The 24,023-nt window shown below is 40.7% G+C and overlaps 1 protein-coding gene across 1 annotated transcript in view; it reads right to left on the reverse strand.

Annotated features, from left to right (window-relative positions):
* Window positions 1–16,485: 16,485 nt before the first annotated feature.
* The window catches only part of LOC142150592 (NXPE family member 3-like), a 42,612-nt gene continuing 35,074 nt past the window's right edge, over window positions 16,486–24,023 (reverse strand). Inside the window, exon 7 of the mRNA XM_075205791.1 lies at window positions 16,486–17,096. Within this exon, the coding sequence (XP_075061892.1) occupies window positions 16,564–17,096 (533 nt within the window). The 3' untranslated portion in view covers window positions 16,486–16,563. The remainder of the gene's footprint in view (window positions 17,097–24,023) is intronic.

Raw genomic sequence — 24,023 nt, forward strand, 5'->3', positions numbered from 1 at the left:
AAAAAAAATTGTTTTTTGTCCATTTACTTTAAGCAAGGTCCAAAAAGTATCTACATGAAAGGCATGAGAAAATCAAATTCTTTATACTCAGAATAGTCTTGGGAATGTGTAAGACTATGATCGACATCATCCATCTCTTGGTCAGCAACTTCAGCCTCTTTCACCCATGGAATCCCACTCCTGATAGTGATGCTTTGAAATAACACACACAGAGCAATTATGTCACATACAATATTGGGTGCATACATAAGCGCTCCACCAGACGGGTCAAGGCAGCAAAATCTGGACTTTAAAAGACCAAAAGTCAGCTCTTAACTGATCTGGTGGATGTATGTGCTGAGTTGTCTGCAACTTCTTGATTTGTGTATGGATTTAAAATGGGAGTGCAGGAACAAGGGTGGAAAGGGTATGTGTTGTCTCCTGTAAAGAGCATAAAAAGGTGGAATACCTACCATTTATAAGTACAGTGTATATCAATGTCTCTAGGACAACAAATGGTTATTTTTAAATAATGATGTGATAGAATATGGCTAACAAAACAAAGCACACTGAGCTGGGGCTCAGTGTGGGGTAATTGAAACATTGGGTGAGTGAACAGGGTCACTCATACAGTGTTTTTGATGCCTCCTAAGCCATGGCGCCCTAGGCAAATAGGGTAGCACCGGCCCTATCTGTACAATACACAGAGCATTATAGTGACTGTTATACAATACACAGAGCATTATAGTGACTGCTATACAATACACAGAGCATTATAGTGACCGCTTTAAAATACACAGAGTATTATAGTGACAGCTATACAATACACAGAGCATTATAGTGACAGCTTTACAATACACAAAGCATTAGAGTTACCACTATACAATACACAGAGCATTATAGTGACCGCTATATAATACACAGAGTATTATACTGACCGATTTACACTACACAGAGCATTGTAGTCACCGCTATTCAATACGCAGAGCATTATAGTGACTGCTATACAATACACAGAGCATTATAGTGACTGCTATACAATACACAGAGCCTTATAGTGACTGCTATACAATACATAGAACATTATGGGAGCATCTATACAGTACAACAATCGTTCTAGTGAATTATATACAATACAGGGAATCTTAGTAAAAAATATACACTGTAGGAAACATTGTAACAACCTCTACCCAATACAGAGAATATTCTAATGGCCACAATACAGACAAAATTGGCATGACCATTATGCAAAACACAAAGCAAATTAATAACTACCAATCAATGCCAAACCCTGTTCTGTGTTAAAATGCAAACCCCCAATTTTCCAATGCAGGTACCTGAAATTCCAGATACTTTGCAATGGAGACCCCTAACCCCACAACACTGTCAGCTTTATAATGCAGGACCCCAAATCTCTGGAGGCTTTACTATATAGTCACCATATTTTAGTGGCGTTACTGTACACACCCCTGGTCTCTGGTGGCACATCTGTCCAGACTGGTGGAATAAATCCCCTGCTCCCTAATTTCTGGTGGATACATTACTAGACAGACCACTACCTATGATGGCAATCGGTTTCATAAAACCTGATTCATTGAGTAAAGGAAAAAAAAAGTAGTAACTTTGCACCTTGAAAAAAACATGTTGCATTGGAGGGGGAGGAATACATTTAAAATGTGGGGACATATCTATAGTTAGGGTAGGGCATGTCCTCAATCAACTTTAAATTTCAGTTTAAAAGTAAAGCTATCATGTATTTGTGTGCTACATGAAAAAGCAGTCAGTATTTTCCTTATGTGCTAAATAATAAACTAACTTGCACCCCTTGCATTGTAACATGGTTTGTCCAGGAGCAAATTTACTCCTTTTTTTGCTTTACTTTCCTTACTTTCCTTTACTCCATTTGTTGCTTTACTTTCCTGTCCAATGCGCAGACACAACGTGATGTTTGGAGATGATGTTTGTCTGTACTGGGACAATAGATAAAATAGATACGATAGATAAGATAGATAAGATAGATAAGATAGATAAGATAGATTAGATATATAAAATAGATTAGATATATAAAATAGATTAGATGAGATAAATACATTAGATACATAGGTGTATATATGAGATAGATAGAGGGATAGATAGATAAATAGATATTTAATTCTTGCCAACTCCACTTGAAAACCCGTAAGCTGTCATGCTTATATCTGTCCATCTGCCAGAAACTTACTTAACATCTCACTCATAACCTCTTACCTGCTGAACACTGTAGACAATCTTGTTTTACACTCATTTTCTTGTAGAATGCTTAAGATTCTCTTGCTTTTAACTCAACATATACCATCTTGCTGTTAACCCTTCGCCTCCTGTAGAATGATAGATAGATAGATAGATAGATAGATAGATAGATAGATAGATAGATAGATAGATAGATAGGTAGATAGATATGAGATAGATAGATAGATAGATAGATAGATAGATGGACAGATAGATAGATAGATAGATAGATAGATAGATAGATATGAGACAGCTAGATAGATAGATAGATAGATAGATAGATAGATAGATAGATAGATAGATGACATAGATAGATGGACAGATAGATAGATAGATAGATAGATAGATATGAGACAGATAGATAGATAGATAGATAGATAGATAGATAGATAGATAGATAGATAGATAGATAGATGACATAGATAGATGGACAGATAGATAGATAGATAGATAGATAGATAGATAGATAGATAGATAGATAGATAGATAGATAGATAGATAGATATAGATAGAAAGATATGAGACAGATAGATAGATAGATATATAGATAGATAGATAGATAGATAGATAGATCGATAGATAGATAGATAGATAGATAGATAGATAGATAGATAGATAGATAGTAGATTATTAAATACTTTGTGCAATTTCTGGTGAAGACACTATATAGATAAATTAGTCTCTGTGTCTTACTGATAGTTGAAAACAATTAGAGCAAGACTTAGCAGTTTGTATGACTTCACTGCAGCAGGTGTATAAAGGCTACCATATCAACCTTGTATATAAATATGTTTCCCTATTTTGAAGCAAGGTTTCCAAAGTCTATAATATACCTCTTAAGGAAGATGTGCTCAAACCCAATCCACTAGAGCTACCAACAGTTAAAGTTTTCAGGGTTTCTTTAATCATGTATAGGCAAGTTTTTTTGGGGGTCAGTAATTATCCCACATGACCTGTTGGTAGTTCTTGACGACTGTGTTTGAGCATCTCTGCCTTAGGGTGTCTGTAAGTGTATACTGTTGGAAATCCCTCTCTGATAGCTCTCTGTTCTGCATTGGAATCCCCCCATCAATAATATCTGAGTAAGTACTGGGCTGTAAATTGTATTCCACATTTACAGCTGATTTCACTCAAGTTGTCTGTAACACAAGCCTCAGCAGCACAGGTGCAAGCCTCTTGCTTCCCCGCTTGCACCCTGATATGTCAAAGTTGAAAATTTGAACCGTGTTGTTAAAGGATCCACCTGTGCTGCACCAAGAAATCTTGTGCTTAGCATCTTTAAAAACAGACAGGAAATATTGAAAATCCCAGGATATCTTATCTGTATTTTCCATATTCACACTGGTTAGAAGTAAAGACTCTCCACGAATACATTCCATCGATACATTTCAACCAAAGAGAGTCTCTGGTATTGGAATACATGTTTCATACAAGGAAATCTTCAATATAGTGAATGTGAAGTGCCATTTGTTACAGGACATCTGGTACGCATATAATATTTACATATGTGATCCTATTGGTTGCTTTGGAATGATATAGGTCTGGGTTAACACTTTAATCACCCTAACCAACCTGTTGGAAGTGGTGTGGTCACTCTCACGTGGTGGATTATATTACACATTACAGTATTACGCTATGTTTGTTCTCTCCACATTATCTCTCCTATTGAGCTGAGATCCAGAGGTATTATTCCCATAGAGGATCCATCTTACTTCAGGATTGCCTATCTTAACTCCACGGTACGCATGTTAATACACATATGGTTTATTATAACCCTGGTATTACACTATGAGGCCCCTTGCCTGTGCTTTGTTACAGCATTAAATAAATAAATAAATAAATATATATATATATATATATATATATATATATATATATATCTAATATATAAATGCTTAGTGGCGTCTGTCTGTCTGTGTGTGTGTGGAAAAAAAACAACAAGTTGCAGCGCCACCTGCTGGGCGGAGTAATACACTGACCTACTAAATTCTTAGTGTGTGTGGGAAAAAAATTTCAGAAAGGGCTGAAATTTGGTAGGGTTCAAACTCATTTTCGTGAGGTAATTTTACCTCATGAACACACATGTGTAGAGGCGTGCGTTAGTGTGTGTGTGTGTGTGTGTGTGGAAAAAACTATTTTCTCACAAAGGGCTCATCCAATTGACCTGAAATTTGGTATACTGACATTATTTGACAAAAAAATTAGAATAGTCAAGTCAGTTAACTTCCATCATCCCCCCTTCCCCCCGTGGGAGGGGTAGTAAAGGCTAAATTTGCGAGTTGAGGGGTCAAACTCATTTTCGTGAGGTAATTTTACTCATAAACACACATTAAAAAGGTCGCCTGCGTTGGGAAGTAACGCTCTTCCCCTGAGGAGGCCTGGGCTAGGCCCAAATGCATGACAAGAACCTTTTTAAGACCTTAAGTAGCTTGATTTGACTAGAATGCATGATTATCATGCACGGGTTGACTTGTATATATCTAATATATAAATGTTTAGTGGCGTCTGTCTGTGTGTGTGTGGGAAAAAAACAACCAAGTTGCAGCGCCACCTGCTGGGCGGAGTTATACACTGACCTACTAAATTCTTAGTGTGTGTGGGGAAAAAAATTCAAAAAGGGCTGAAATTTGGTAGGGCTCAAACTCATTTTCGTGAGGTAATTTTACCTCATGAAGAAACATGTGTAGAGGCGTGCGTTAGTGTGTGTGTGTGTGTGTGTGTGTGTGTGTGGAAAAAACTATTTTCTCAGAAAGGGCTCATCCAATTGACCTGAAATTTGGTATACTGACATTATTTGACAAAAAAATTAGAATAGTCAAGTCAGTTAACTTCCACCATCTCCCCTTCCCCCCGTGGGAGGGGTAGTAAAGGCTAAATTTATGAGTTGAGGGGTCAAACTCATTTTCGTGAGGTAATTTTACCTCATGAAAACACATTAAAAAGGCCGCTTGCATCGGGAAGTAACGCTCTTCCCCTGAGGAGGACTGGGCTAGGCCCAAATGCATGACAAGAACCTTTTTAAGACCTTAAGTAGCTTGATTTGACTAGAATGCATGAGTATCATGCACGGGTTAACTTGTATATACATATATATATATATATATATATATTAGTATTGTTTGTGATTGAATCATTTTTCTGAAATATAGCAAATTGCTTGTCAACTGGTATAGTATGTTGTCCAGCGATGGCGGTGATACTACAACAACAATGGCGTAAGGAGTGCATCCTAACTTAAAGCTTTTGATCGGAAATTCACACAGCAATACCATTGCTGACTAAATTGTTGGCTTTGCTACAATTCTGTGCATCTGGTTCATTCCAGACAACAGTAGCTGTGGCAGGAGTAATGTAGCCAAGTCTTTTTAGTCTGGTATGTATTCCTGATAGGCATTCCTGTCGCACATCAAGCAGTTTATTAATTTGCCATTGGATGAGGAATCCCTTTTACTTACAAAGCAGCAATTTTACAACATTGCTCAATTTCCACATCTCATAGTGGCACTGGATGGTACTCGTGTAGTTTTGGTACCACCAGGAAGAATCTGTAAAGTTTTCATTCCATCAATGTCTAGGTATCTCTCCTCATGCATAGCATTGTTGCCGTATTTCCAGGGAGTGCCCATGACTCATTCGTTATGAGGCAATCCTTCACATGGGAGAGATTGTCACTGAGACAATTTGAACATGCATGACTATAAGATATTAATGTTTTCTATTAGAAATTATTGAACACGACTAGTGTTATGTAAGTAACAATGGACATAGAGCACAATATTTGCCATTCTGCTCCAAGTATTTTAACCTCATTTTCACAATGCAGCTAACCCTTCTAGAAACATCATCTTTTTAAAATATATTGTAAATATTTTTTTTGCTTTGTAAAGCCACACATTTTTGTGACTTTAAAGTGTCTGTAGCAATATGCCACTGATTCACACATATTGTTTATTTTTTAGTAAAATGCGTTTGTTCTACTTTTAGGAGACAGTGCTTACCCTTTCCAGTCAAGGCTACTCACTCCTATTTTAAATGCAGCCCAGGCAGACAACTTGCATACAATTCCGCACATGGCTCCGCCAGGTTTATTATTGTGTGACTGGCCTTCTCAAATCCTTTTTTCTTTGCCTTAATCACTGTGGAGGAACCCTGATGTATGCACCAGATTTTGATCAGGACATTATTAGTCTGTGTGACACGTTTCCATATCTTTGCAATTAAGAATGGGGTGTCTTTGGAAGAGTTGATGGAGATTGTTGTGGTGAATCCTGAAGATCATGATCTGAAACTTTCCCCCAAGGAAGAAAACAACAGCTTCCAAGTATATGTTATTCAACAATAGGCAAGTGCAATCTAAAAATACATGTTCTGAAACAAAAATACTGCATACTCTACCATTTTCTCTTTGTAACTAAAACATCTAATACTTGATTATTATCACAGTACCAGGAAACCCACAGACTATTTAGCCACAGTACTGTGGCAGTGTACTTTCACATCCATACGTATAAAAATATACAATAGGTTTATTAATACAAAAACACTAACTGCAATTATTGCATTTTCATGAAATGATTAACAAAGTGATACTATGGCAGATAGGACATGCGTCACACAAGAAGAACGAATGTCACAATATACTAATATTCTATTAGCTGCCCTGGGGTCAGGGCCGCCTTCAGAAAAAATCGGGCCCAGTACAGGCCCCCCGTGCCACCCGGGCCCCCCCCTCATGAGCGCCCCCCCATGGTCAACACATACTTTCATACTTACCTGGGGGCCCGCCGCTGGACTCCGCTATTCTGTCATCAGCCTGGCTGTCACCGTGACAGCCAGGCACCATGATCCGATCGCAGGGGTGGAGGAATCATTCCCCCTGCGATCATGTGATCTGTCACAGGCAGAGCACATGATCGCAGGGGGAATGAATCCTCCACCCCTACGATCGGATCCTGGTGCCTGGCTGTCACAGTGACAGCCAGGCTGAAGACAGAATAGCGGAGACCAGCGGCTAGCCCCAGTTAAGTCTGTGCTGAGCTGCTGTACCAGGCCCCCTGGTGAGCCTGGGCCCGGTACAACAGTACCGCCCGTACCCACCTGATGGCGGCCCTGCCTGGGGTACCTGGTGCTACCATGTAGGAGGCAGTGGCCATGTTTCATTGTCACTTCACACAGATCCACAAGACCTACAGGGATTCCAAAAAATGGAAGAGGACTGACTTATCCTCGCAAACTTCAGTCTATCCAGCTGGAGCTGTAAAACCCACGCCAGCTCTGACAGTTCTCCCAAGATGCAGAGTGTGAGATGATCCCTGATACTGGTTTTTATGTTATGTCCTATGTCATATTCCAAAGCAGGCTTACCTTCTTGGCTTCCACATTTGGCACATTTTGATCCTCTGGGCTAAATCATTCCTCAGGTGTAGCCCCTCTCAATTGGGGCCCTCAGATGGTAGTGGATCCAGAGTGTCTGGGATGTCCAATTCTTTCAAAATATACTTTACCTGCAAAGGAATATAATCATTGAGGATATAATTAATTCTTCCTCATATAACCCTGGAGGCTGTGACATGGCTCAGCCACTGCCCATCTCTGTGTTAGTCCCCTACCTTAACTTTACAGACTCCATGGTCACACAAAGGATCTCCTGTAAGGAGTCTAATCACTAGTCGTGAAATTAGCATTGTTTCTGGTTTAAATCCTATAGTGCTGGACGACAGACCATCAAACTTTTTCAGACAAAGTTTACATCCATTACATAACCCATGGTTAAATTGCCAAGGGCATGGATAACAGGCATTCACCATCCAGGGAGGAGGTGAGAGCAGTGATGAGAGAATGGCACCTGAAGCATGGTACTCCATGGTGGCAGCGGTCAAGGCAGCGGCCCAGTTGAAAACTGGGAACAAGTTCCACCAGACCCTCAGAGAGCACCGCCCTCTTCTCAACAGAATGTACCAATAGAACCAGCCTCTCTGTCCTATGATGAGCCTAGGGCAGCCGGGCTAAGGATCCAGCTGGCTGTCTTACGGAACTGGTCAACAGAAGCTAAGCGGGCACAGGTTATTGAAGCATGGTTCCAAGAGGGAAGGCCACCGGTTGTGCAGACAAGAGGGGAAACGCTCCTTAGCAGATCAGGATTATCATCTTTACATTGCCCTAAATTTGAGGACAGTGTTGGTAATATTGATGAGCATCAGAGTGGAATGGGTCAAGCATTTGGTGCCCACACTGCAAGAATGTGCAGTGGAGGCATACAGTGGAGTGTCCTCCGAGGACTGTGCGGATTATGATAAAGTAAAAAGAACCCTCCTTAAACATTGCACTATTATCCCAAATATCTATCGACAAAAGTTCTGAGACCTTGCCAAGAACATTCACACCATCCATGAGCTGTTTGATAACCTGTCTGCCAGAAAGTAGATGTGTGGAGCTGGTGCCTAGACCGTAGAGGTGGTAATAGACTTAATGTGCAAAAGAGCAGTTCCACCACTGGTGCGCACTAGAGGTGAAAAAATGGGTGTTTGACAGGAAGCCAGATACCTTGGACAAAGCTTCCCAGTTTGCATATCAATATGTGACTGTTAGGCCCCACTAGTAAAAATGCCAGGTTAACAACCAACCCCAAATGACTGTACAATCAGGAGGACTCTACTTTTCTACTCACCCCCAAAAGCAAACATCCGGGTACCTCTTGCCTGCCATCACACCACCCTGTCTCTGAGAGTTATCAGAGCCCATTGGAGAAAAGGCTGGAGAAGAAGTGCTACAACTGTGGGAAAACCGGTCACCTAAGGATGAACTGTCCTACACGCCCAGCACCAGACTGATGCCACTCATCCATGTCCTGGGTCCCAGCTAACTTGCTTAGCTGACAAAGGTGAGCCTGTAGAGCAGGGGTGGGCAAACCTGTCCTCAAGTCCATATCCAGTTCATGTTTTTAGGATTTCTGTCTGTAGAAACAGGTGGGATAATTACTGACCCAGCCAAATAGATTGTACTCAGCTGTACATGATTAAAGAAATCCTAAAAACATGAACTGGATATGGCCCTTGAGGACAGGTTTGCCCACCCCTGCTGTAGAGACTTTTAGCACCCCTGCCAGCCCAATGGAGTGTGGCATGTCTGAAAGAGACTTGGAGGAAAGAGTCACTTTTTGGCCAAAAAACATCTGGAGAAGCCTTCTGTTAGTATATGGAGCGCTTTCGCTCCATCTCCCTTCCATGGTTACCTGTAATCCCCTGTGGTGTAGGAGGACAGGCAGTCGGGCAAGACACCACTGTACAGATTGCACTACTGCGCATGCGCCGGCACTACAAAACCGGAAGTTTGGCTTTGCGCCGTCACTTCCATTAACACCTGGGGGTAAATGTATTAATGTCCGGATTCTTCAACTCCGGCGTGTTCAGCATCTTCGGCGATTAAATTTAAAGCTGCGCTGCATTGTTTAACAAGTGACCCTGAGGCTCCCTAGATACTATTAGAGAAGTCTTTGCCCATAACACTGATAAGCTGTTGCATGGATGTACACAGCAATACAAAGATCTATATTTGCAAGACTACATAAACTGTATTGCCTGAACTGCAACTGTACTACCAAGAGATAAAACAACTGTGAGTACCTGCTTATATATTCATCTGTTATTCAAAGTTTAATAAACAGAAACCTGTTTAAGTTCAAAAGCATTGTGGCTTAACATCCACATTAACACCACTGACACCTTTAATAACATCAGAAGGTAAAACCACCTTAAGCCCATCCAAGTGGAAACCCTACAAGGGCTTTGATACTTAGAGACTCAGGGCCCTCAATCACTGTAGTGAATCCCCATCTTATTGAACCTGCCGCAGTATTGCAGGGTTGCACTGCCAAAGTTACTGTGGCAGATGGACTGGAAAAGAAAGTGCCTTTTGCAAGAGTCTATCTTGACTTAGGAGTTGGCCAGGGGTTGTGAGATGTTGCCATTATGGATGGCCTCCCATCTTGGGCCATGATGTTGGGCCATGATGTTGGTGGTGGAATTGTGGCCACGTTTCTCAATGCCAGTACTCTTAGTTAAGCGGCCAGACTACAGTATTCAGGATATTCACCTGCATAACCCAACCCAGAAGAAAAGACCATAGCTGTTAGACAACAGTCATCACCAGCAACCACAGCATCAGCCAGCCTAGAGGAAAAGACTCAAACTGCTAGATCTTCAGGAACCAGCCAGTTCTTTACCTCTGAAAAGACTATGTTCCCTAGTAGCACAGAGGATGTTGTCTCTAGCGAATCTAATCTTGTTAGGGTGCCTGGTGATGCTCCTGCCCTTAGCATTATGCTAGCTCTGGCAGTGAGGACACCATAGTGACCTCCCTTTGACTGACAAAAAACACAAAAGATACCAGGGCAAAACACTACCAGGAAAAATTATATATATAAAAAACTACCAGGAAAAGATATGTATGTAATAAAATATACGAAAATGGGAGAGACCAATCAATGCATAATATCACATCATATATTGAGATTATTTGGCGTCATTGGCAGTACACCACAAAGCATATAATTAAAAATGGATAAAAAAATAAATAATAAAACAATCAGACAAATGATAATATACATAGACAGAAAATAGACAAAAAATCTAGTAGATCCAGACCTGTATGCAATGAGTAGCTCACATATATTCAATTATGGAGAAATGTCCCACATAGTATAAAGTACCAGGAAAGTTCCGATATTCGTATGAGGAAACTGAACAGTTAAATTTCCAGAGATAGTAGCCGCTATTGTGGACCGACTACAGCAAGAAGGAAAGACATAGTGATACCACTCTCGAACTCCGCCTGCACTTGCCGAGCGCAGCTTTCCGGATCGGGACGAATAGAGAAATCACATGAGGCTGTGGACATTGTAGGTCCACTACCTGTGCCCAGTAGGTCGGGGAAGAGGTACATCCTCACTGTGGTGGATTATGATACACAGTATCCAGATGTTGTAGCTCTGTCCACTATCACTGCGGAAAAGGTAGAAGATGCACTGCTAGGAATATTTAGTAGGGTAAGGTTCCCTAATGAGATTTTAATCGATCAAGGGACACAGTTCATGAACAAACTGGACAAGTTTCTTTGGGCAAAATGCGGAGTGTGGAAAATTTGTAACATCCCTTCCCACTCCAGACTAACAGACTGTGTGACTAATTCAATGGCACTCTGAAGCATATGCTTCAGGCATTTGTAACCTCGGAGGTGGAGGACTGGGAATGCTATCTGCCACATCTCCTGTTTGTTGATCGGGAGGTGTCACAGGAGTCTACCGGTTTCTCTCCTTTTGAAGTACTATATGGCCTCTGTGGTGGAGTATGAGTTAAAGCTCAGAGATCGGATAGAGAGTCTCAATGTGCTTGTGCAAGTTAATCTAGCGAAAGCATAGACAAGTATAAGACTTGGTATGATTAGGGCACACATGCCAGCGTATTCGAGATAGGGCATAAGGTCCTTGTCTTGATGCTCACATGTCAGAACAAGCTCCAAGCTGCCAGGGTTGGACAGTACATGGTCTCAAAACACCTAAGCGACATCGCCTATGTGGTGTTATTTGATAGCGATGGTAGGTGGAAGCAACCTACCATTTGAATATGTTTGAAGGCATGGGGGGGTCGGTAGCTGTGGTTTGCTGCTTCCTGACTAAAGAACTAGGAAGTGATCCACTACCTGATCTTCTTGCAGATGTCAGAGGTGAAGGTGGTATAGAGTAAGTGGGTGGGATGAGCAGTTGAGTGCCCGCAATAAGGAGCATCTTGAGTCAGTGCTGCTGCCCTTTGTGACTCAGTTTAGTCCATGACATTTGTGATGAAGAATACGTTAGCCACTTTCCAGCATGTGGTTCATTGAGTCTCTGCTGAAACCACAGATGGGGAGAAAGGCATAAGTAAGGTGGTCAGGCCCAGTGCTCCCATTAGGCAAGGTTAGACACTTGCCTAGGGCGCCGGGCTCTGGAGGGCGCCTGGAGGGCGCCACAGATTAAAACATTTTTTAAAACTGTGCGGCGACCGCTGACCATACCTTACACGGCCGCCGCACAGCTTCACATACATCCACAGGGAGGGGGGGAGGGACTATTGCTCACCACCACTGCCGCCTCTCTGCTCCCTCCGTCTTCTCCCCTCCACTCACTGACTGACTGTCGGGCGTGATATCATCATCACGGCCCGACAGTGTCAGTGAGTGGAGGGGAGCAGACGGAGCAGAGAGGAGGCAAGTTAGAAGCAGGTAAGAAAAGACGCACATTTTCAAAATCGGCGCCCCCACCCTGAACACTTACACACTATTTTGTAAGTGTGCAGGGTGGGGGCGCCGATTTTGTAAATGTGCCTAGGGCGCAACGGACCCTAGCACCGGCCCTGAAGGTGGTCACTCATTGATGCAGGATTTCACTTTGCTACGCTGGCAATTAATTGCAACATACAATTTCAAAGACCTGGGTATAAAAAGTGGTGATAAACACACAGAGGAAAAGCCCATAAAATTGAATGCTATCATAAAGAAGTTGGAATATAATTACTGAAGGGGAGAGATATCGATTGTCTGCAGCCGGTGGTATGTTTAGCACTGACACAGGCTCCGTTAACCCCGATCCTAACAGGCTGACTTAAAGGTGGACATATGTATTTTTTCTAGTGGTAACAAGTTTATATACTGTGATATAAGTTCTTTTGATTATCCGCTTTCATGATACAGTTTGATACGGTTCATTATAAGCAGCACTTTACCAACTAATCTTCCTCTTATTTTGCATAAGAATGGACAAGATGTAGAATTGAGTGAGGGTCCTAATATACATAGAGAAAGTGTTATAATTGATACACACATCATTGATTGTTTAGTTATGTGGAGTTATTTATGTTTTTACTGTGTTTTATTTGTTATAAAATTTGTTTATTAAGAAAAAGATGTGAATTCTTATCACATGGTGGCTTCCTATTATGGTATTATTGATTGCGCTTCTTAAATTTGGAAACATTTTTGGTCGATTACATGTTGGATGGAGGTAAAAGGCTTTGCTCAGGCTTACTTGAGCAACATTGCCATTATCAGTAAGTCCTGGGAGAACCATCTGAACCATGTAGGGCAGGTGTTGGAGAAGTTTTGATGGGCAGGTCTGACTATCTGAGCAGACAAGTGTCAAATGGTGATGTCAGAGGTACAGTACCTGGGGCATCATGTGGGGGGAGATAGTGTTAGGCCAAACCAGCAAAGGTAGAAGAAATCCATGAATGGCCCCGGCCCACAACCCATAAGCAAGTACAGGCCTTCTTAGGGAACACAGGGTACTACAGATATTTTTTCCCAGACTTTAGTACTGTTGCAAAGCCCTTGACAGACTTCACTAAGTAAAACTCCCCAAGCTAGGGGACTGGACAACTGCTTGTGAGCTGGCATTTCAATCATTAAAAGAAGCCTTGGTTCGCGCTCCAGTACTATTGGCACCTGATTATGACAAGGACTTTATTGTGCAAACTGATGCGTCACAGTATGGAGCAGTACTCGGCCCTGATGGGGCCAGATGGGCAAGAACACCCTGTGGCCTATTTGAGCAGGAAACTGCAAAATCAGGAGGTGAAGTATGCAACAATTGAGAAAGAATATTTGGCGATTGTTTGGACAGTGAAGAAAGTACAATCTTATTTGTATGAACTGTTTTTTACTGTGATGACAGACCATAATCCATTAAAGTGGCTAAAACACACCTCGGGGGAGAATGGCAAACTGTTGCAGTGGAACTTGCACTTCAAATTTATGACTTATACATATTTTTCACAAGAACGGAAAGGCCCACAGCGATGCGGATGGACTGTTTTGACAGGAAGAGCCAGACCCCCGGGGTCACACCCGATAACCCCATAGACTGCGGAACCAAGAGCCATACCATAAAATTATGGCCAACTAGTGGCCAGCATGGATGGGGGAGGAGTGTGGTTGGGTCCCCATAACCTCCAACATGGTCAAGATGACTGTTGCAGCATCGAATTGAAGTTGATGTGCCGAATGCTTTGAACCTCAGCAATAAGGGATTAAAGATGTTTTATACGGTTTATTTATTATTCAAATGTAAATATTTAATCTATGGGCGGTGTGGCGCCACTTGGTAACCAGCACACAGCGATAGAAAGTGCCAAGTCTCAGTGCTGGGAGTGTAAATTTATTTTCATATTGTTTATGTCTCAATTTATGAGGTAATATAACATATTGGAGGAAGCATGATTTTGTAAGAAAGGAAGAAATGAACTCCAGTGCAAATGAAGTCTTTTCAACTGTGAGTGACCAACATATCTTTGTAGCCCAAATGCACAGCAGGGGTGGTTAACCTTTCTATCCTGTGTAATTTTTCATCCTGTGTCTTAGAAACTGTCTGAATAATGGAACAGCAAGTGATTTGGGATATCCCAGATTGATGTCAATTTTGTTAAATTTGAATTGTGTTTCTCCAAGTCTAGAGAAAATTGCACCCTGTGGGTAAATGGATGTATTATCTCAGACTTTGTGGTGCCAGCTAGGATCAGGGGGCTAAGTTACCCCCTTCAACATGTGTATATAAAAAATCACTGTTTGACCATGTTATGTATTATTCCATCTGTAACTTTTGGATGAACAGTAATACCTCAAAGCTAGTAAACATCATTGCTTAAGGATCCTGCTTTGACAACTACTTAACTAATATAATTCCTTTGGCCTACAGATTAGAACTATCTAACCGATTATTCGGCTATTCTGAGGCTGTGACACAACGGCTAGTACCAACAATCTGCCCACTACCCTGCAGCTCTGGCCAGTGTGATAAACCATGAGGAACCAGCCACAGCAATCCTGATCTGAAGGAAAAGGTCAGGGGTACCAGACCAGGTGTCCAGCAAGGGGGTACACTAGCAGTGGGATTTACCCAGTAGGAAGTGGCTATAGGTAACAGTCCGCTGGTGGTTGCTGAGCCTCTCCTACTGCATTTAGGGGGGCACAATTGGGATAAAGAAATGGGATGGTAGAAAGGCAAACCCAGCTGGTCTAGAGCAACACAACAGTGGGGCATAAGATGTACATCCTGTCACACCAATTGTTTACATTTCAATTATATAATTGTGGAGCATGGTCAATAGAATTGTAAGGTAATTCTCTCCTCTCCGTATTTCATTGGGCGTTCACCTGTTGTGGTGGCAGCTTCAAGTAGCTCTAAATTCAAGTAGCATTGTCTTGCCAGTGTCAACCATGAGTCATTGTAAAGATCAAGAGCATCCCAGTACCAGTACTGGCAGTAGTAGTATATTTTCGACCTCAACTAGTAAAAAAAAAAACGGTCACGTGTGAATAAAGTGTAAGACTGTGTCCCCAAAATCCAAACAGTTTGACAACTTATCTCAAAGAAAACATAATCTCTTTATGTAAGGAGGAGTATTAAGACAGAATCTTCTGATCTCTGTAGTGAATTGAACAAAAAAAGGAAAATAGTCAACATTCCATAACCACCCACAGTGGCAAGACAAGGCTCAGGTCATACCCACTTTTTGCTAATAGATGGCCCGCTACTGGTGGTACTGGTACATGTACTAGAACGCCCATTGCAAAACAGAGTGCCCAAAATGGTTAACTTTCCCTGCACCACCGTCTCACTCAGAGTGAAGGTCTGTCATTGCCCCCCTTCCCCCAGAAACAGCCAAATCAGTGCCTGAAAATAATAACATAATAATCGGTGCAAGAGGATGAGGAAGATAATTGGGGATAAGAAAATGAAAGTGTTGTACTTGAACGAGAAATTGAGGAGGAGGATGATGATTATTGTGTTGAATTAAGGAATTAATTAGTGATACAGAATATGGATATATGTCCTGAAAATACAAACTTTGCTTGATAGAGAGAATGGTGGTAACTGATATGGAGCAGCATGAGGTGTCTTCATATTTGTCTCCTTATTATTGTCTTTGTGTGGTGACGTTTAAATAACTCATATAAGCTTTATCATTTACTGTGATATTTTTTGTTAGATTCATCATATATTCTAATTTATAGAACTAAACCTGTAATAAAGAAAGCAAGTACATTGTAACTAAATCATTTAATAAAAAAGCTTTAAACAGTTGTGAAATATTTCATTCACAATAATTTGATTTGAATACTCTGAAAAAAAAACAGGCCCTCATCAATGGTCAAGGTGCAAATGTTACTAAGATGCCAGTCTTTATATTTATATATGTTTTATGTCGTTACTATCCCATGATCAACTGATGTCCATAGCAAAATACAGGATGGTAGCATGTGTTTGGTAACTGAAAAGTGTCTTGTCCCTCAATGTGGACATATGTAAGATAACATAAGGTCCACTTCATTCCTGACGACTGGTGGCCCTGGATGGATGTTGTCAGGAAGATAGTGGCAGGATGTCATGTCCCAGGCATCCAGGATAGTAACAGCCATTCCCTTTAAGGCCGCCCTCAGTAAGATGTCCAGCTGAAGAGACAACCAGTCACTGCCATAAATTGACTTGTAACCCGTGTTAGCTGATTTAATTATCACAGTGGTCTGAGGGCTGCGGAACAGTAAAGATGCAATTGCCTGACGGACCCGATCCAACCTTTCTAAATAGACCCTCACAGGGTAGTTGGTGAAGTGGGCCCACAGGGTCATCACAACAACAGTATGAGGCCCACCACCAATTCCAGCTATGTGGGCTGCCTCATAGTGCAGGTCAGAAACCATAGTCTTGGAGGTCCTCAAGGGAATTCCATGGGCCCTCCATCGCATGGCCAGACCAGCGTCAGCATCCACTGCTAGCAGAGGTCCTGACTTGTAATTTGTATGCAAGTCAATCATCTTGAGACCTAAGAAAAAACACCAAAATATTTATTGTTACCTGAACATCAAATTATAACTCTTTATTCCAACTCTCATTCATATCTTCATCAACTGGCCTTGTAAAGTTGGCTGCAAAATTCTTTACCTGGTGGTGATGGCAATTTTATTAACGTAATACAAAATAGATTAGAAAAATGTCTTAAAATAAATAGAATATGCAGCTATAATTATTGAATGACATTATTATTCTGTACATCCATGAAAAGTTGCACATGCGAGTTCAATTTTTAATCATGTAATTCATTTAATCAACATCATTATACTTGTAAAGCGCTACAGAAGGAGGAACTATACTATAAGACTTTATTTACAGAAGCAATAATGTGATTTAAGAGGCTGAGCTATCAGTACAAGGGATGAAGTACTCCAGACTCTCAGAACAATCGCCCTCACCTCCTAATATCTGTGTCTCATTCTTGGTATTTGCATTCCTAGCCATGATATAAATGGAAGGTTGGATGGGGTCTTCTTCTGTATTGAGGGTTCTAGATAAGTAATTTATGGACCTTGAATAAAAGCTCTAGGCTAATGAATGCCAAATAGTAGGTTGCGAGTTATGTGTAAGTGAGCGACAAGAATATCTGTTATGAAACTGGGACAGTTGTCATAGGAAAGTTCATTCGGTGGATCTATCTAAGAAAGTTTTATCACTGCATTGAAGTCCACAAACATTCTTGCTGAAAATGCTTTTATTGTACAATCACAATAAAACAACAAACACTTCCTTTAGGATGATAACAAGCAACCTAACACTGACTAGATATAGGTCCAACCAGGAGGTCCTGGTTGGACCTCCTGTTGGTGTATAATTGATAGAACTTTGACCCGTGGAGCCTGTTCTGAGCCTTTCAATGGATGGATTTGAATGAAAACTTCACAGACTGATAACTATGCATCTCAGAGGACATACTAGGAGGTAGTGGTTCCGTTCAAACCTTCTGTTGGTGTACGCTGAGCAGAACAGACACGAGGAGCCAGTTTTGAGCCTTTAACTGGATGGATTTGGTTGGAAACGTCACATACTAGTAACTATGGATCCCAGAAGACATACTAGGGGGTTGTGGTCACAGTCGGATATCCTGTTGGTGTATTCTGGGCAGGACTTTGACCCAAGAAGCCTGTTCAGAGCTGTCCACTGGATATTTTTGGTTTGTTTGTCTGTATGGTTATGCATTCAAACAACTGTGCATAGATTGGGATGAAACCAATATGAGGTGTTCGAGTTGGAACCTGGTTAAGGTCCCAGGAAAATCTCCCGTAGGTGCATATTGGCCCGAACTTTGACCCGGGGAACCTGTTCTGGGTCTTCCACTGTATGGATTTGGATGACATCTTATATAAAAAATGCATTGGTCTATTTGTTTGTTTGTCTGGTGCTGGAAGCTGTAGGGTGGCTGGTGGCTCTACCAGTGAAATACATCAGCAGATCCACAGGTCATCAAGTCTGGACAGCCAGGTGACTGTAACTCCTTAAGCTAGTGGGGTAAGAGAGATGATGATGTGGTTAACCTGCCTGGCATTTATTTACTGTGTGTACATAATAATATAGTGATTGTTTTTGTTACAATAAATGTATTGTTTTACTTTCTAAGTGCATTTGCTTGAGTGACTATGCAAATCCTAGAAGGTACTGGGTAGACTTCTCCGGCATAGGAATGCACCGGTGGGTGGCCAGCCAGCGTGAAGTGGGTAGCATTGGGTCAGATAAACCTGGTATCTTCACACTAATTATTTAAAAAATGTTGACAGTTACATCCAACTCATTGATAACTTAATAACTTGAAGATGTAATTCCGAGCAATGCCGGGTAGTTCAGCTAATTATATATATATATATATTGTTCAAGTAATGCACAACACCTCCATACGAATGATAATGGGTTCCAGGTCAAACGGGAATATATACTTCATGCAAGTAAAACCTGGAGACAATGTTGAAAAATGCTTTTCTTATAACATCTAAAAACCAAGTCAAAACTGCTCCATTATAACATAGCAGCAAAGCAATTGTAGCAGGTTAGCAGCATAAAAATGGCATACTCATCTGGAGATGAAAACAGTGGAGCATAGCTCATGCTAGCTTATGTCAAGAAGATTCTGCCCAATGTGCCAATTCATTGCTCCCTTACCACCTTTCTCAGGGCCTGCCAATCAAATAAAACTAATAACAAACCAGTATTTAAAGGCAAAATGTCACCTAATCAGATGTAAACACACCCTCACCAAATACACGTGTGTATTACATACAAAAATAATCAACTGAATTTGTATTATTATTTATTACATTTTTTTCATTATTCATTTTGGGTGATTCAACTTTTTTACAATACATCTTGTTTTATGTAAGATATATTGATGACCTGTTCATACTGTGGACTGGTGACTTGATGGGACTCACAGCGTTCATAGACAAGCTTAACAACCTTGATATTGCTGTTAGGTTCACATTTAACTTTAGTTCGGTGACCTTCAATTTTCTTAATGTGACCATTGCTCACACTGATACAGATTTTGCAACCACTGTCTACAAACAAACAACAGATAAGAATACTGAATAACAAGTAGGTAGTTTCCATCCTAAACCTCTGAAGAGGCATTTACCACTGTCTCAAATGATTAGAGTTGCTCGCATTACATATGATAAAGGACTATTTTCCGGTTCGTTAAGAGAAATAGGTGATCGTTTTCTACAAAGAGGTAATAATAATGGCAAGACTGAGGAAGCCATTCTCCAATGTCTACAATTGGATCAAGAAAAGTTGTTGGGTAATAACCACATCAGCAAAAACACTAATCGTATGACCTTTAGTAATATATTCTCCATGAGTTCTAAGTTGGTACACAAGGTATTTTACCGACATTGGCATATATTAAATTCAGATCCGATTCTTTGATCAGATTTGGTTTCGCCACCTATGTTTTTCTATAAACGATAAATCCCTTTGCTGGCTTGCACTCAGACCAGGTGTATTTAAATGAACGGCTTGTGTGAATTGCCAAAACCTATCAACTGGCGAGCAATTAATTTGTCCCATCTCCGATTGGTTGTCAGATGTAAGCAACAACAGAGATTCAGGAATTGAGTCTTATATGTGTTTAACTGGTAGGATTCGAGCGCCCAATGTATTAAGTGTAGTTGTGGTAATGAATTGTAGTTTTATTTATATTATTGTATTGATTTGTATTATTTGATATACATTATGGCCCTGATTCATTAAGGAAAGTAAAGCAAAAAAAAGGAGTAACTTTGCACTTTGGCAAAACCATGTAGCATTTTAGGGGGAGGTACATCTAAAATGTGAGGACAAATTTATAGTTGGGGTAGGGTATGTCCTAGATAAACTTTAAATTTCAATGCATAAATAAAGCTATCAACTATTTGTGTGCTACATGAAAAAAACTGCCAGTATTTTCTTTATATGCAAAATAATAAATTAATTTGCAACCCTTGCATTGTAACATAGTTTGTTCCAGAGAAAGTGTACTTGTATTTTTGTCTTACTTTCCTTAATGAATCAGGCCTTATATGTTTAGTTATTTCACTTTTGTTTAATGATTAACATGTATGAAACTCACACAGGTGTATTTGGTGTATTTACATCTGATTAAGCGCCATTTTGCCATTAAATTCTTGGTTTGACGTTACTATTATTTGTTTGGCAGCCTTCGAGAATGGTGCTAGATGACCCCCGGAACAGAAGTTACCAGCTGCTGGGCACAATCATCTTGTCATACACTACCATGAGCTATGTTCCTCTCTTTTCATCTCAGGATGAGTATGCCATTGTCATGCTACAACAAGTGCTTTACTGCTATGCTATAATGGAGCAGTTTGACTTGGACTTTAGATGTTATAGCAAAAAGCTTTGCCTATATAGAGTGCTAGTCTCCAGGCTCTACTTGGATGAAGTATATATATATATATATGGGGAAAGGCATATAAAACTTGCTGCTGTCACAGGTTTGGTGAGCCTCTTTGCTGTTTTATTCAGGCTTGTCAGGATGGAATTAACAGCTACTATATTAGCTTCAGCAATCACACCAAAAATATTCCTAACATTAACTAGACAGATAATCCCCTCACTGGACACCGGCCACTCATTGGATCAGTCGCACCACCCACAGCTTAAGCCCAGCTATTTAAGCTTCCTCCCAAGCACTATACTAGCTGTTACCTTAATTCAGTTGTTCCCAACCTTTTTCCACTTGTGTACCCCTTTTGATCCCATTTCTATAAGTTGTACCCCTTGTTTTTAAAATAGCTGTTTTTATATACTGACACTTTTGCTCACTGCCTATCTTAATGAAAAATAGTGGAAATGAGGAAATAAGTTGGCAAAGGAAAATTACTTTAAAGTAAAGCTCACACTTTACAGACCAAGTGGAAAGGAAAGGCCACATTAATTGAAAACTGTAAGGACACCAAACAAGCCAAGCCAGCTGGCAGTGGTGAGTTGTACAACAGGTGGCGCACCCCAATATTAGGCTCCTCACCTACAAACCCTGCACCAGGCCAAAGAACTGGTGGCAAAGAACCAAGAACTAACCGTATGCTGGTTCAAACACCATTAGTTGGTAATAGTCTTGGCAGGCGATAGGTGTACAGAAGGGCTGTGTGTGTCTGACATCACAGATTAAGGAGTATTGCAGCATTACCCTGTCGGGTCACCTCTGCAAGAAGATGAGCTCAACATGGACGGATCCAAATGCTCCCCAGACTGAATGCTCTAAACTGCAATGTCCCAGACATCAATAGTCCTGCAATAGCTGAGGATAGTGAATCCAACGTGGAAGGCAGTCTGTAAGCCTCTACTGGCTGTGTGAACCTCACTGACCCCGTGTATTTGGCGGAGGAGCGACAGGTAAGCAGGGGAACCGCATACTCCACACGGAGCACACTCTCACTAGCGCCAATTCAATGTCCTGTAATCTTGCGACGAAGCTTAATTCAGTTGCGGCCACTGATAAAAAAAAGTATCTGCAGGGTCACGGCAGCCTGCAATCAGAACATGGCAGCAGCAGGTATGGAATGCTGGGTGGAGAGTCTAGCACTGATGAAAAACAGTTTATTGATCTAGTAACTCCGTATGAACTGTGGAAAGACTCGGGCACTTTACCTGATGAAAGTGCAAGTATTGAAATCTGTTCTTCTATGAGAGAATCTGTAGCACCTGTGTATCCCTGTGATACACCGGCAACCCCACCCTCACCCACTTGGCTGCCAGCCCACGCCCCCCTGGATTTTGTTTACTTGTTTTTCTGCCATTACTGATTATTTTTCATGTACCATTGAACAGCTCAGCCCATACCCCGGGGGAGTACACATACCACCGCTTAGGAAACAAGGTATATATAAATATAAAGCTGTGGTTTCTATCAGCACCATCATTTCTACCTCATGTGAGTTATTACTATTTTTTAATAAATTGTGGATTCATACTTTTATACTGCATTCCTCTTTGTTTATCTTATGCAATACCGCCACTTGGATAAGAGGACCGAGGAATCGCTGGTCCTGTTATGAGCACACTATCTAGTGTTTGCTACAAGTTTGATTATCTGGTACGCAGTTATCTTGCTTTTATCTGGAGGTGCACATTGCATGTCTGGTGTCATGTTAATTTACCCGATTTTGGGCTACAACATTTGATCCTGGTGGAGGATTTTATCACAATAGGTGTAATACATCATACAACAATATTACACTATATTTGCTCTTTTTTGATCTATATTGTTGCCATTCGTTGGACAGTGGGAGGTACTACCTCTGAAGAGGAACTTCTATTCTATCACATGACCTTTTGACCACATCCTTACGGTACGCAGTTTAATACTTCTTCCCAATTTATATTCGATATTACACATTGGTGCACCCTACTTGTTTATCTATTCATATATATATATATATATATATATATATATATATATATATATATATATATATATATATATATAAGTATTCCATTGACACACATTTGTAATTCTGGGTCATAACATTACTGCCTCGTCCATATCTCTACTTTCTATATCCACAAGGAGACACAGAATAGAGCTTTAAGTGGATTTTTGTGATCTAACTATTTTGTTTGACTTATACTTTGTAACTCAAACACTTACTCTTAGCATAATATCTCCTTGAGGCCCCATCGGTTTTATAAGCAATCTTCATACCATTTTCACATCCTACAGCCTTTGACTACGCGCAATAGACATCTGCTGCCACCTAGTGGTCATTTTATTTTACATAGTACAAGCAGAAGCAAGCTGACTTATAATTGAATTTCTATTGAGTTGCCTGAAAGTGTTCTAAGCATTGCACTGCCATCTTGTGTTCAATCAAGATTTAAGTACTCTTAGAAATAATGACCATCTAAAGAGACTTACACTGTTTGAAACTAGAAGATCTATCAAAGAATCTAACAATGAGAAGGTAAGAACATTAACACAGAACAATACAAATGGGGTTGTACATGTGGCTTGAAGTGAACAATGATAAGTCACACTACAAATAGTGCTTTCTGTCACAAAGAGGCCTTCTGAGAGAGCCATCTACTGCCTCTAAACCTTTCATAAAAATGGGCAAAGACAAGAAAGTCTTCTCTAAATACAACCCAGGAAAACCAGCAGATACACCTCTTAAAGATATAATACACCTCTGATATAAGCGAGAAGACTCAACCTCCCTCTTCTACCAATACACGCTAGAAAAAGAAAAGTAGACAAAGTTCCCCTAGTACAAAAGACACTTAAAGATAAAAAATCTCTGAATATAATGTGACATTAAAAAGCCCTCAAATTTGGGCAGGCTACTTACTTCTTTTCCTTCTCTTGTCTTTATTTCATGGTTTAAGACATCAGACTATAACTCCACTTCACAGAAGTCTAAGTCTAAGT

This window comes from Mixophyes fleayi, chromosome 4, assembly GCF_038048845.1.
Source record: "Mixophyes fleayi isolate aMixFle1 chromosome 4, aMixFle1.hap1, whole genome shotgun sequence".
Classification (NCBI taxonomy): Eukaryota; Metazoa; Chordata; class Amphibia; order Anura; family Limnodynastidae; genus Mixophyes; species Mixophyes fleayi.